The sequence below is a fragment of the Nannospalax galili genome, unplaced genomic scaffold (assembly GCF_000622305.1).
Source record: "Nannospalax galili isolate Female #2095 unplaced genomic scaffold, S.galili_v1.0 scaffold886, whole genome shotgun sequence".
In the NCBI taxonomy this organism is placed as follows: domain Eukaryota; kingdom Metazoa; phylum Chordata; class Mammalia; order Rodentia; family Spalacidae; genus Nannospalax; species Nannospalax galili.
In genome coordinates this window covers 1,646,906-1,660,117 of record NW_008355971.1, presented here as the reverse complement: position 1 = coordinate 1,660,117, position 13,212 = coordinate 1,646,906, and the positions used below count along the sequence as shown (strand labels likewise).

The 13,212-nt window shown below is 49.4% G+C and overlaps 1 protein-coding gene across 5 annotated transcripts in view; it reads right to left on the bottom strand.

Moving 5' to 3' along the window:
- The window catches only part of Actn4 (actinin alpha 4), a 69,523-nt gene extending 64,878 nt beyond the window's left edge, over positions 1 to 4,645 (bottom strand). For 2 of the 5 annotated variants that reach the window (XM_008853921.3, XM_008853922.2), the window contains exon 1: positions 4,356 to 4,517. In XM_008853921.3, coding sequence (XP_008852143.1) covers positions 4,356 to 4,517 — 162 coding nt within the window. Of the gene's footprint in view, positions 1 to 4,355 lie in introns of all 5 variants that reach the window. The other 3 variants (XM_008853924.3, XM_008853920.2, XM_008853923.2) reach the window with 3 other exon arrangements.
- Positions 4,646 to 13,212: the final 8,567 nt, after the last annotated feature.

Here is a 13,212-nt window from a genome sequence, read left to right as displayed (position 1 = left end):
TGGATGTTGAAATGGCAGAACTCCCTCACCTTGCCTCAGAGGCTCAGACCTGGAATTCAGACTCTGCCCCGAACCCCTGCCATCTGAGGAAGGGAGTACGTTAAAAAGTGTGAGCCCACATTTTAACTGACCTCCCAGCTGACATCTCCCTTGTGCCAACCCTCATTTCCTGGTGGGCTTTTTGGTGTTGCTGTTTGTTAAGTCAGGATCTTGCTACGTAGCCCTGGCTAGCCTCAAAACTATGCCTTGAATTTGGTTTCTGGTCTAGCCTCTGCCTCCAGGGAACTGAAATTGCAGGTATGTACCATTGTGTTCAGGCAGGGTGTGTTTGCTTTGTTTTGAGATAGGGGTCCCACTAAATTACATATGCTTGCTTTGAATGTGCTTAGGTAACCCAGGCTGGCCTCCAACTTTCAATGATTCTTCTGCCTCAGCCTCCAGTGCTGAGATTACAGGCATGAGCCACCTCACGCCTACATTTTTTTCTTGATTTTTTGAGACAAGGCCTCAGCATCCCCAGCATTGGGGATGACAGGCATGCACTATGGTGCTGTGCTCTCCTGGATTCTTTTCCACTAACTTTTACCCAACTTTCCCTACAAGACCAAGCAATTGGCTGCCATTAAATGAAAGCTTTTAACATGACTTCCAAATGGAGGATGAGTCAGCCAAAGGAGACTCCCTGCTGGTCTCAGAAGCCGGAACCAGAAAGGGTGTTTCAAAAGGTAAAAGGCAACCCCTAGTCCACACCCTGAATTGCCTAGGATTAGGTCACTCCAGGGCCACAACAGGATCTCCCTGCCCATCTTCCAGCAACTTTTCCTTTTTCTGGCTTTTTGAGATTGGGCCTAGCCATGTAGCCCATGTGAGCTGGCCTTGAACTCTGAACTCAAGATCTTCCTGACTAGAGGTCCTGAGTACTAGGAACACCACACATTTTCCAGAATAAGGAAAGGAACAGACTACTTGGAGCTGAGTAGCCTCCTCTCCTCTGAGGTCACACATGGTGTATATGTGCTTCCTCTAATATTTACTCTTATTTCTAGAGGACAACTGAGTTTAGCTACATTTTTTTAAAGTATGTTATTCAATTTTGAAAGCTGCTAAGGAGCTGTTAGTCTTAGCTAGCTCCTAAGAGGCAAGCAATTAGAATAATGGAGCAAAATACCAGATGGCTACTTGGGAGCCTCCATCATCAGCCGAAAAGAAAAATGAAAAAAGACTTACTTTCAGAAAAACAAAACACTATCAGAACTTTCAAATAATTAACTCACACTTAATACAGCCTGAGCTGGTCAGGGTCTAAATCCTGAGGCCTTCGAACAATAACGATATGCCAGAGATCACTCAAGCTCCATGCAGGACACTTCCTCTTGTTGTGAGGAGAGGACTGGAGTTAACTCTCAGGAGATGATTGCACCCTTCCACAAAAACAGGGGCTAATAACCAGGCCCATTTCAGAAGTGAGGAAAGGGGTCTACAGCCACACTACCCTGAATATACCCTATCTCTGATCCTGGAGGCTAAGCAGGGTCAGACCAGATTAATACCGGGATGGGAGTTTCCCTAGGAAAGGGAACTAAGGACTCTTAGTTGCTCATTGCTCAAGAATTTCCTTACAGGCCTGTAGTCCCAGGCAGAGGCACAAGGATCACCTAAGCCTAGGATTCAGGGCCACTCTGGACCCTAATCATAAACCTAGTAAAAAAAAAAAACTTTTTTCAACACCAGACCAGTTCTCCATCCCCCATAGGAGAGTATTCAAGGCTGTCCCATGTTAAACCTGTGGTAACCTACTTATTGATAATGCTTTGGGTACAGGGGCCCCTAGAAGTCGGAGCAAAGGATTTCCAAGTAAAAGGGAGACACGTTCCTGACTTGGTTGGGCCAACCCCTGCTTCAGCTGTTCTGGGCAGATTTTTTTTTAGGGTGTGTGAATAGGTATATACAAAACTACCACTCTCCAAGAGGACTGCCTTGGAGGGGCAAGAAAGGCAGCTTGCCATGCACCCAAAGTGACACTGCAACCCAGAAAAAGCCCAACCACAAAACAAAAAAGGAAAGAAAGTCCTAGCCATCCTGTTGGGGGTTGGGGACTCTTGTAGAAGGAGAGAGGGGATAAGCAGCCCCAACTGATGTGTTCCTTTCATTACTCCTTCCCTGAGGCACAAGGGACCTTTCCTGCAGGAAAGGGCACAGAGGCAGAGGTGAAGCAATGCTTTTCCCCTAAAGAACAGCTAAGTGTAAATATTTGCTAGAGTAGGTTATAAAGCAGGCAAACTAGAACCTGGCCCTTACAGTAACTCTAAGCAGCTCTTGGAGGTGACTGAGCCACCTATTGCCTCAACCTTGACAGAGTGAGGAGAAAGGGAACTTGGAAGGAGCAGGGAAGAATGACACAGGCATCGATGGGGTTCTGGTGCCTGAGCACAGTCTACAGGCAGGAGAGGCTCTAAGCACACACCCTAGCTCCCAGAAAAGAGGGCTGAAAAGGAGGCACAGGAGACTGGTGGAGGATGGGAAAGGAGGGTCCCCTACTCCCACCACCCAACAAAAAAGGGTCAGGGCACACTTTCCCCAACACCTAAAGAAGATAAATCTAAGACACTCTCAAAACTGATGCTGTGGCCCTGTTTCCTTCCCAACTTTCCAAGTCTTTTGGTAACTCTCAACCTTTTCCAACCTGGCATGGCCTCAGGCAATAATTTATTGTTGGGCATCCAGACTAGATCTTCCCTTCCTTTTCACAACGAATTTTTTGTACGTCACCTATCAACACACCCACTCTCAGGTAGAAAGGTGAAAGGTGAAAAGGGTGCCTCCCCATGCCACCCTCCACCCCATCGTGACTGATGAAGGAATATAAGCTGACGTTGGTGATCTAGCCAAGGTTATGTCAGGCCCCACCTCAGTCTGCCAGGGCACAGTGGCTCCTCCCACTCTTCCCCTCCAGACTGAACTGCCTATGCCCAGCACCAACACCCTTCCAACACCTTTCCTAGTCTATTCCCCAGGGTCTGGGCCAAACTGGCTCTCCCACATCCTCAGGGCCCTCTCCCATAGTCCCAACTCCATGCTGTCCCCTTTGCAGAAATCACAGAAGGGGCTCTTCTAATCTCCCACTCCCCTGGGAGATCAAGGGTCTTGTCCAAGGCCACAAACCCCATCAGTATGTAACAAATCTGGAGAGTCTCAATCTCTAAAATACATGAAAACTGCTTCTAAGTTAAATCATCTCCCACCCTCCTCACACACTTCCAAACCCCTCCACACACACCCACTCAAGGCACCCTTCTTTAGCTCTTCCTGCACACATTCACGCCCTCTCTTCCATGCCTGAGCTTTCCTTTCAACTACACTGGAGCACTGTCCTCCAACACATCACCGCCCCTGGCTTCCTACTCTGCTTCTGACCTGTCCTCACTACTGTGCACCCCCTCCCCAAATGACACCAGAAAATACATTCTGCGTTAGAATCCTCTCATCTACTCCCAACACCGTCCCTGTCACTTCTTCCTCTCCAAACTAACCCTCTTCACAGGCCCTTTCTAATCACAATTCCATCTTCCCAAACCAACCCTCCCTCCCATTATGCACCAGGACAGCTCCCACACCCTCCCACCTTGCCAGACTCCATTTCCCTCAGGCTCCTGTAACCCACCACCTCTAATTTCTTCAAAAGATCCACAGATGCTACGTTCTCTCCCATTCAACTCGGCCCGAGTTTCTCCTTTTCCCTTAACAGGGCACCCCAAAGAACCTCACCCTCTCTATAAATGTGTTGTTCACAGGCTCCCAATTTCTGCCTTAGCACCTTTCCTCGCCCCCGCCTCCATCGTCACATTTTCTGAATCCTCATTCTCCTTTAGAACTCCCCCAATTCCAATCTCCTTCAGACTTCTCGGCACTCCCTCCAAACCTCCACATTGGGGTTCCTAAGCCCCTCATACTGCGCAGGCCCACCATTCCCTTCCGAGATCCCATGGCTTGCCTGGGCTCTTCCAAGCCCTCCACAGGCCAAACAATCCCACTTTAAACCCCAGTTCCACTGAAACCTCCCCAACCATCATCTCACACACCCCAGGTCCCCCGCCGAGGCCTCCCCCATCCTCCGCCATCCTTTCCGATTCCCCTTCGTGGGCTCCCATACCTGCCGTCTAGTCGCCAATTTTTTTGTGTATTTTTTGCAGATTCCCAATGCTTTCCTCAAGCTCTGCTACTCCCTTCCGGGACTCCAAATCCCTCCCAGTCCCGCCAACTGTTTCTCAGGACGCCCCTATGGACCTCCAGCCCCCTCCCCCCACCCCGGGGTTGTCCCCCTCCATCCCGCCCGGCCTGTTCCACGGGCCGCGCACCTTGCGCTGCTGCTTCTCCCAGGCCGGGTCCAACAGCAGGTCTCGGTCCCAGTCGTCCTCCTGGGCCATATAGTCGCCCATGGTGCCGCCGCCCCCCGCGCCATTGCCGCCGCTGCTGGGGCCGTACTGGTACGCCTGGTTCGCCGCGTGGTAGTCCACCATCCCGCCGCCTCTCGCTCGCCCGCCAGCCGGTCCGCTCCCGCCTCAGCGCCCGCCCCTGTGCCGGAGCCTCCGACTCGGTCGCCGCTTCAGCTGCTTTCAGCCCGCCCAAGACTGACGCCGGCGCAGTGTGCTCGCCGCGCCTGCGCACCGCGCCGCCACCGCCCTCCCGCGCGCGCGCGCACCTGAGGAGCCGGGCCCGCCCACCGGCGCTCATCGCATGCGCAGAGCTCACTTCCCTCCGCCCCGCTCAGGGTCCCCGCCGCGGAGCTTCTCTCGCGTGAACGCGCGCGTCATCATCGTGTGGGCGGGGTCAAGATCATGAATGATTCATTAAGGCGGGGCTCGCCCTCGGCCTTAACCTGCCTGGGAATGGAATGTGCTCGCGTTCGACCGTTCAGGTGTAACAGGGGTGTATGCAGTGCCTAGTGTGTGCTAGACCATGCCTTGGCTTTGAAGAACATAGACCCAAATCCCTGCGTGAAACTCTCTTCTAGAAGCCCAGTGTGTTAGTACATGGAGTCCTGGCACTCTGAGGATGAAGGATGGCGTGTTTGAGGCCAGCCTAGGTTACACAGGGAGACCCCGTCTCAAATAAATAAATAGTAAATAATAAAAACAAGCAAAAAGGCCGGGCATGGTGGAGCACGCCTGTAGTCCCAGCACTTGGGAGGGAGAGGCAGGCGCATCTCTGTGAGTTCAAGGCCAGCCTGGTCTACATAGTGAGCTCCAGGACAGCTGGGGCTACAGGGAGACCCTGCTTCAAAAAGACCAAAAAAAAAGCAAACAAATAAAATCAAGCATGAAAGCCAGGCATAGTGGTCACACATCTGTAATTCCAGCACTTGGGATGGTCAGGAGTTCAAGGCCATTCTAGCTACCTAAAGCTGGGACTATGTAAGAGGGACTCTGTCTTAAAAAAAAAAAAGGAGAATCAAGATGGGGGAGGGAGTCGGAACATAATCAAAACACATAGTATGAAGTTCTTTTTATTTTTTTATGTGTATGAGTGTATTGTCTGCATGTGTGTATGGGCACCTGTGTCATGCAATGCCCATAGAGGTCAGAGAGGGGCTGGATTCCCCTGGAATTGAAGTTATGGACGGTTGTTACCTGCCATGTGGGTGCTGGGAATTGAACCCAGGTCCTCTGCAAGAGCAGCCAGTGCTCTTAACAGCTGAGCCATCTCTCCAGCCCCTGTATGAAATTCTTGGTTCAATAAAAAATTAAATAATTCAGGCCTGGAAGGCAGAGGACTCTTTTAGACTTGTCTATCAGCATTCATTCAACAAACACTGAGTACCTATACTGTGCAGACACCATGATAAGCCTGGCCAATTATCCAGTGACTAACACTGTATCAGGGATGGGTAACAATAAGAAAGGAAACTTATTGGCATAAATGATGGTGCTACATTAACAGGCATCTTATATAGTATTCAAAACTGATCCCCGGAAACGGGATTGTCAAGATCACGCTCATCCCAGTGAAGGGCAGCTGCATGCTTCCAGCTCAGTGATCCTTCAACCTCTGTGTACTGAGCTTCTTCATGGGTGCTGGGAATCGAACCCAGATCCTCTGCAAGAGCAGTCAGTGCTCTTAACCTGCTGAGCCATCTCTCCAGCCCCCTTGTTTTTGTTTTTTGGAGACAAGTTCTCATAGCCAAGGCTGGCCTTGAACTCACTGTAGCTAAGGACAGCCTCGAACCACTGATTTGACTTGCTTCAACCTTCCAAGAACTGGGATCTTTCTTCCTTCTTTTTCTTTCTTTCTTTCCTTCCCTTTTCCTTTCCCCTTCCCTTCCCTTCCATTCCTTTCCCCTCTTTCAGGCTGGATCTCACTATGTAGCCCTGGCTAACCTGGAACTCACAGTCCAACAGCCTTAGCCTCTTATTGCTGCTGGGTCAACATATCTGGTTCCCCACAACCTTTCAAGGCAGGAGCCCATGAACACCTGAGTCAGCTCATACATCCCTCCTTGTTCTGCTCAGAACCCTCTTGGGCTCAGGACTCAGAGGCGTCAAAGTCAAGGACAGCTGGAAGGGCTTGTAGGAACCTGACTTCTCCTGGCCCAGCCTAGCCCTTTATTAGTTTTTATATTTTTATTACTTAAAAAATAACATACCGATTGTACAAAATAATGGGTTTTGTTATGACATTTTCATATATTCAAAACCATATACTGTGATCATACCCACCATACCCCTCACTGCTGCCCCATTACTCGCTTGCCTTACCACTGAGCCACTTCCTTCTCCCAATGATCCCCTTTTACACTCATGGGGGTATCTGGTTTTTTTTTTTTTTTCTCCTGCATTAGGGACTCAAATCAAGGCTTCATGCCTGCTAGGCAGAAGCTATATTCTCAGCCCCCTACCCCACCCTTTTTTTTTTTTTTTTTCACTTTTTAAAGTAGCCTAAGGGACTGGAGAGATGGCTCAGTGGTTAAGATCACTTACTGCTCTTCTAGAGAACCTGGTTTGGTTCCAAGCATTCACATGATGACTAACATTGGCCTCTAACTCCAGTTCCAGCAGGTCCAATGCTCTCTTCTGAAAACACTCATACACATAAGATAAAAAATAAATAAAGCAGCTGTAAGGCCAGGCATGGTGGCATACACCTTGAAGCAGGAGGATGTCTATGAGTTCAAAGCCAGCCTGGTCTACATAGTGGATTCCAGGTCAGCTGGAGCTACAGGGTGACCCTGTCTCAAAACCACCAAAAAATAAAAAATAAAAAACAAATTAAAATAGCCGGGCGTGGTGGCACACACCTCTAATCCCAGCACTGGGGAGGCAGCGGCAGGTGGATCTCTGTGAGTTCGAGGCCAGCCTGGTCTACATAGTGAGTTCCAGGACAGCTGGGGCTACAAGGAGATCCTGTTTCAAAAAGACCGCCCCAAAAATTTATTTTTAATGTTATGAATGTCTTGCCTGCATGTATATAACTTCACCCATGTGGACAATGCCCATGAAGGCCAGAAGAGCATATAGGTTTCCCTGGAACTGAAGTTATAGGAGGTTGCTAGCCATCATGTGGGTGCTAGGAAAGAACCAAATGTGGGCCCTCCACAAGAGCAATGAGCGCTCTTGACCACTGAGCCATCTCTCCAGCCTCCTCACCACCCAATTGAGACACTGTGTAACCTTGATTGGCCTAGAACTCACTATGTAGGCAAGGCTGGCCTTGAATTCACAGAGCTTCTCCTGACTCTGCCTCTGGAGTGCTGGGATTTTTTTTTTCTTTCTTTTTTTTTTGAGATCTGGTCTCCCTACAGCCCCAGCTGGCCTGGAACTTGCTATGTAGACCAGGCTGGCCCTCAACTCACAGAGATCTGCCTCCCTCTGCCTCCTAAATGCTGGGACTAAAGGCACGTGCCACTACACCCAGCTCAGTTTTCTCTCTCTCTCTCTTTTTGGTCTTTTTGAGACAGGGTCTCCCTGTAGCCCCAGCTGTCCTGGAACTCACAGAGATCCACCTGCCTCTGCCTCCCGAGTGCTGGGATTAAAGGCGTGCACCACCACATCCAGCTTTTTTTTTTAATTTATTTTATTTTATGTGTATTCATGTATTGCCTGCTTGTAGGTAAGTGCACCCGTGTCGTGCAATACCCTCGGAAGACAGAAGAGGCTGTCGGATCCCCTGGGACTGGAGTTATGGAGAGCTGTTAGCATGTGGGTGCTGGGATTTGAACCCAGGTCTTCTGTAAGAACAACCAGTGTTCTTAACTGCTGAACCATCTCTCCAGCCCCCCCTTTTTAAAAGTTATTTTAGTTATTATTTATGTGTATGTATGAGTGTACTGCCTGCATGTGTGTAAGTGCACCCATGTTGTGCAATGCCCTCAGAGGTCAGAAGAGGGCATTGGTATGGTGCTGGGAACTGAACCCAGGTCCTCTGAAAGAGCAGCAAGCGCTCTTTACTGCTGAGCCATCTCTCCAGCCCCTTTTCTTTTTTTATTCTTTTTTTTTTTTTTTTAATTTTTAAAAAAATTTTTGGTCCTTTTAAGACAGGGTCTCCTTGTAGCCCAAGCTGGCTTGGAACTCAATATGTAGACCAGTCTGGCCTTGAAATCACAGAGATCCTCCTACCTCTGCCTCAAGAGTGCTAGGATCAAATGCATGTGCCACCACGCCCAGCTCCCTTTTCCTCTCTTTCTAAATTTTATTTATTATTTTTATTTTATGTATATGCGTATATTGCCTGCATGTATGTAAGTGCACCTGTGTTGTGCAGTGCCCGCAGAGGTCAGAAGAGGCTGTTGGATCCCCTGGGACTGGAGTCATGAACAGTTGTTAGCTGCCATGTGGGTGCTGGGATTCGAACCCGGGTCTTCTGCAAGAACAACCAGTGTTCTTACCTGCTGAGCCATCTCTCCACCCCCCCTTTTCCTTTCTCAATCTAGAAAATATATTTGTTTTTCTGCATCTGAATTCTTTCATTGAACTCAGTAATATTAATTTTCCTACAATGGACAGCATTTTGTTCTTTAGGCCTGCCCATGCTTTAAACCAGGGAAAGTAAAACATAAATAAATAAAACAGTGAAAGTCCTGGGGCTCCAACCAGACCCAGAAGATCCTCTACATGCTGATGTGTCTCCTCCTTAGCTTGTCTCCCACTCCACACCTAGGGTGCAGGTCTCCTCGCTGTTCCTCCCTCACATCAGTAGGATGCTGTCAACCTCCAGGCCTTAGCACTTGGTAAGGTACTATCATGGCCTACTGTACTTTCCCCACATTAGGCATCTCCGTGATGCACAGCCTCCTCTCCTGCAGAGCTCTGCAGGAATGTCCACTCCTCTTCCTCCTCCCCCCCCTCCTCCTCCCCCTCCCCCTCCTCCTCCTCAAGCCCTTCCCCTTCCCCCTTCCCTGACTACTTTATATAGAATAGCATCTTTGGCTGAAGATGTGGGAGTTCTATTAGAGTTCACCAGAGAGGGTTAGGGGTGTGGCTTAGAGATAGAGCACCTGCGTCTTTCTTCTCAGTAAGGGGTTAGGGCTGTGGCTCAATAGTAGAGCACCTGCCTAGAATCCCCCAGTGAGGGGCTCAGCAGTAGAGCAGTTGCGTAGCATACATGAGGCTTCTAGCTTCCATCCACACCACAAAACAAACAAAAATTGCCTCCTCACCTCTGTCCATAGTCCTTACCAACATTTAACATGTTGCTTCATTTCTGTGCTCTCTTGTCTGTCTCCTACCAAAAATAACAACCTGAAAGGGAGAATGGGACATCTTTGTTTCAGACATTGCTGTCACCCTGGTCTCTGAAGCAGTGGCTGGCACAGAGTAGAAACATACTGAATCCTGAATGAATGGGCTCAAAACATGAGGAGAGTCGGGTGTGGTAACTCAAGCCTTTACCCCCAGCACTTGGCAGGCTGAGGTAGGAGGATTGCTTCAAGTTCAAGTCAGCCTGGGCTACAAAGTGAGGCTGTTTCAAGAAAAAACGTATCTTGGCACACACCTTTAATCCTAGCAGTCAGGAGTCAAAAGGTAGGCAGATCTCTGTGAGTTCAAGACCAGTCTGGTCTACATAGTGAGTTCCCAGCCAGCTGGGGCTACAGGGAGACCCTGTCTCAAAAAAAACTAAAGAAACAAAAAAGGGGTGGGGAGTTATGGTCAGATGACATGGCTCAGCAGGTAAAGGTGCTTGCTGCCAAGCCTAATTACCTGAATTTGATCCCCAGAACCCACATGGTAGGAGAGAACCTACTTCTGCAAGTTGTCCTCTGACCTCCACACACAGGCACATGCACTCACATATAGATAGGTACCAAAACATTTAAGATTTTTGGTCTTTTTGAGACGGGGTCTCCCTGTAGCCCCAGCTGGCCAGGAACTCACTATGTAGACCAGGCTGGCCTTGAGCTCACAGAGATCTGCCTGCCTCTGCCTCCCATGTGCTGGGATTAAAGGTGTGCCACCACACCTGGCTTTTTTTTTTAATGTATGTGTTTGGGTCTGTGTGTAGGTATGTACATGTGCAATGCCCATAGAGGCTAGAAGAGGGTGTCTGATCCCCAGAGCTGGAGTTACAGGCTGTTGTGAGCCACCAGACATGGGCGCTGAGAATGCAATTTGGGTCCTCTACAAGAGCTGCAAGTTCTCTTAGCAACTGAGCCATCTCTCCACACCCTAAAAAAAGCTAATGAAAAAGTTAAAAATTTTCTGCAGTGGAGGGCTACAGTCTGGGGTCACAGGGTCTCTCTGACCATAGGAGAGGAACATACTGAGAGTCTGGGACCAGTGAGAAGGCTGTTAAGCCATGGTGCTTTAGAGAATGGAAGATGCAAGGAAGAGGGGGAAATCAGGAAGGCGAATGGTTGGACTAGTATGAATTTGACTTTGTTGGGAAGAACTAGGGTGGCACCCATGTTTTGCATCTGAGCAACAGGGAACTGTCAGAATTTTATTGAGAAGGACCTGAGGGAAACGGTTGTCAGGAAGGGGAAGGATTGAAGTGAGAAGGAACTATCTATGTGAAAGGAGGGGATTATGTCCCAGTCCAAGTCCTTGGTGGTAAGGGCTAGAAGGCACAGGCTTCTTCAGATTTGGAGCTACAAGCATTGTGCTCTTTTGTTCCAAAGGCACAGAGGAAGGGAACAAGCCTGCCTGTCTTCTTAGTGGAGGTGGATGTGTAATGAACCTGAAAGTCACTGGGTTAACTAAGCTGGCTGGTCGGCCAACCCCAGGGATCTGCCTACCTCCATCTCATCTCCCCAGCACTGTGAATACAGGTGTGCACCACCATGCCTGGGGATCAACTCACCACGCCCCTGGGATGGAACCCAGGGTCCCATGCTTTCCTGACAAAAGCTTTATCTCTGCAGCCTGATGTTTGTTTTGCTTTATTTTTTGAGTCAGGGTCTTACTATGTAGCACTGACTGGCCTGGAACTTCCTATGTAGCCCAGGCTGGCCTAGAACTCACAGAGATCCACCTGCCTTTGCCTCCAGAGTATTGGAACTAAAGGTATGTGTTACCATGCCTTGCTCGTTTTTTGTTTTAAGACAGGGTCTCATGTACCCCTGGCTGACTTCAAACTCCTTATTTATCTGTGGATAACCTTAAATTCTGACCCTCTTACCTTCTAAGTGCTAGGATTACAAGTGTGTGCCTCCATACCCTACTAAGCCCAGGACTCTTGTGGGTCTGATCTTGGGGGCAGATTACTGGGTGCTGGGCCTTCACCCTCTCTGCCCACTTCCAGTGGAAACTAAGACTCCCAGGCCAAGGGTTCAGAGATGGAAGCAGCAGCCCAGACAATGGGTTTTGCATGAGAGGACCCCAGACCCCCTTTCCAGTTCCTGGCAGCACTCCGTGGGCACTGAGTGGTAACAGTTTCTCTCTCATGGGGGGGGGGAGCTCAGGCATTCTCTCCCATTTCCAGGACAGATTAGGGCCCAGTCTTCTGTAGATAATTGTATTGCTCTCCTTCAAGATGGCAAGAGCTATAACTGCCAGACAGTTCCACAACACAGGGTCCTCCTCTGTACCCCAGAATGGCCTTGAACTCCAAGCAAACCTCCTATCTCAGCCTCCCAAGTTGAGAACTATAGGCATACACACCTTGTTGAGCTCCTGTCTCATGAAGGCTCCTTAAGGGAAGGGTCTACTGAGAGGGCTGTCTTCCCAGGGTGGGAACAGATACAGGAGAATCAGGTGACTACTCAACCTTCTGGAACCAGCAGACACCAATGGTTTTCACCAGGATGGAATGTGGAGTCAGCTTATGATCTTGCTAATGTGCCAAGCTCTGTTCTCAACTCTTTGCAGGCATTAATTACCAACCTAAGAAGGGGGTAAAGACTCTCCCCAGCCATAAAACCAAGACAAAAAAGCAAACTCACATGTCCAAAAGCCACTAGGCTGGGGTTTGAACCCAAGCAGTCTTTCTTTGGCAAGAGGAGGCCAGAAAGGACAAAAGGGTATTTCTCCTTCCCCCACTGTAGAGCAGCCATGACCAGTTGTTCAGGAAGCATCCTGCTCAAGCGCACCTGCTGAGTGGGTGCCTCCCTGTCATCCCCACCCAGAGATACCTCTAGTAGGTCTGCACTACCTTGTCAGTGGGTGTGGGAGCACCTCAGAGATGGTGTGAAGCAGCTGTTAATTGTTCTGTCCCCAGGCCTAGGACACAGTTCCTGGTGTGCCTGTTCAGGTCAGTTCCAGAAGCCAGAGCAAAGGGTGCTTGCCCTACCCTGGCTCCCCAGGACAGGGCCAACATTGGATTGCTGGGTCAGTGCCAGCCACAGGGAGGGGCTGGACAGCCAGGCAACATGCACTGGTGTGCCAGAACTGGTGCCATGGGGCAGCTACTGGCACATCAAGTCTGAAAAGGTCATTTTGTCTCCATTTTCCCCAGGTGGCAGGCACTGATGTCCTCACCCGACCCTGCCCACAGGACTGAGGGGGAAATGGCAAATTCAAGGTCACTGAGGCAGAATGTTTGGAATGCCTTGGGCATGCAGTCAACTGGTGTGAACTGGAGAGTGACTTGACTCAGCAGTTTGGAGGATCAAGTTCGAACCAGAAGAGTACTGAGAGCCAGCCAGTCATCTTGGTGACAAATCCTAAGTCTGAAATTGACAATGGCTCACACATCCCATTTCTTGAGCTTCTTGAACCAAGGACTTAAATTAGGGTTCCCAAAACATGAGTCCCCTACTGAAAGCTTTTTATACATGTATGTACA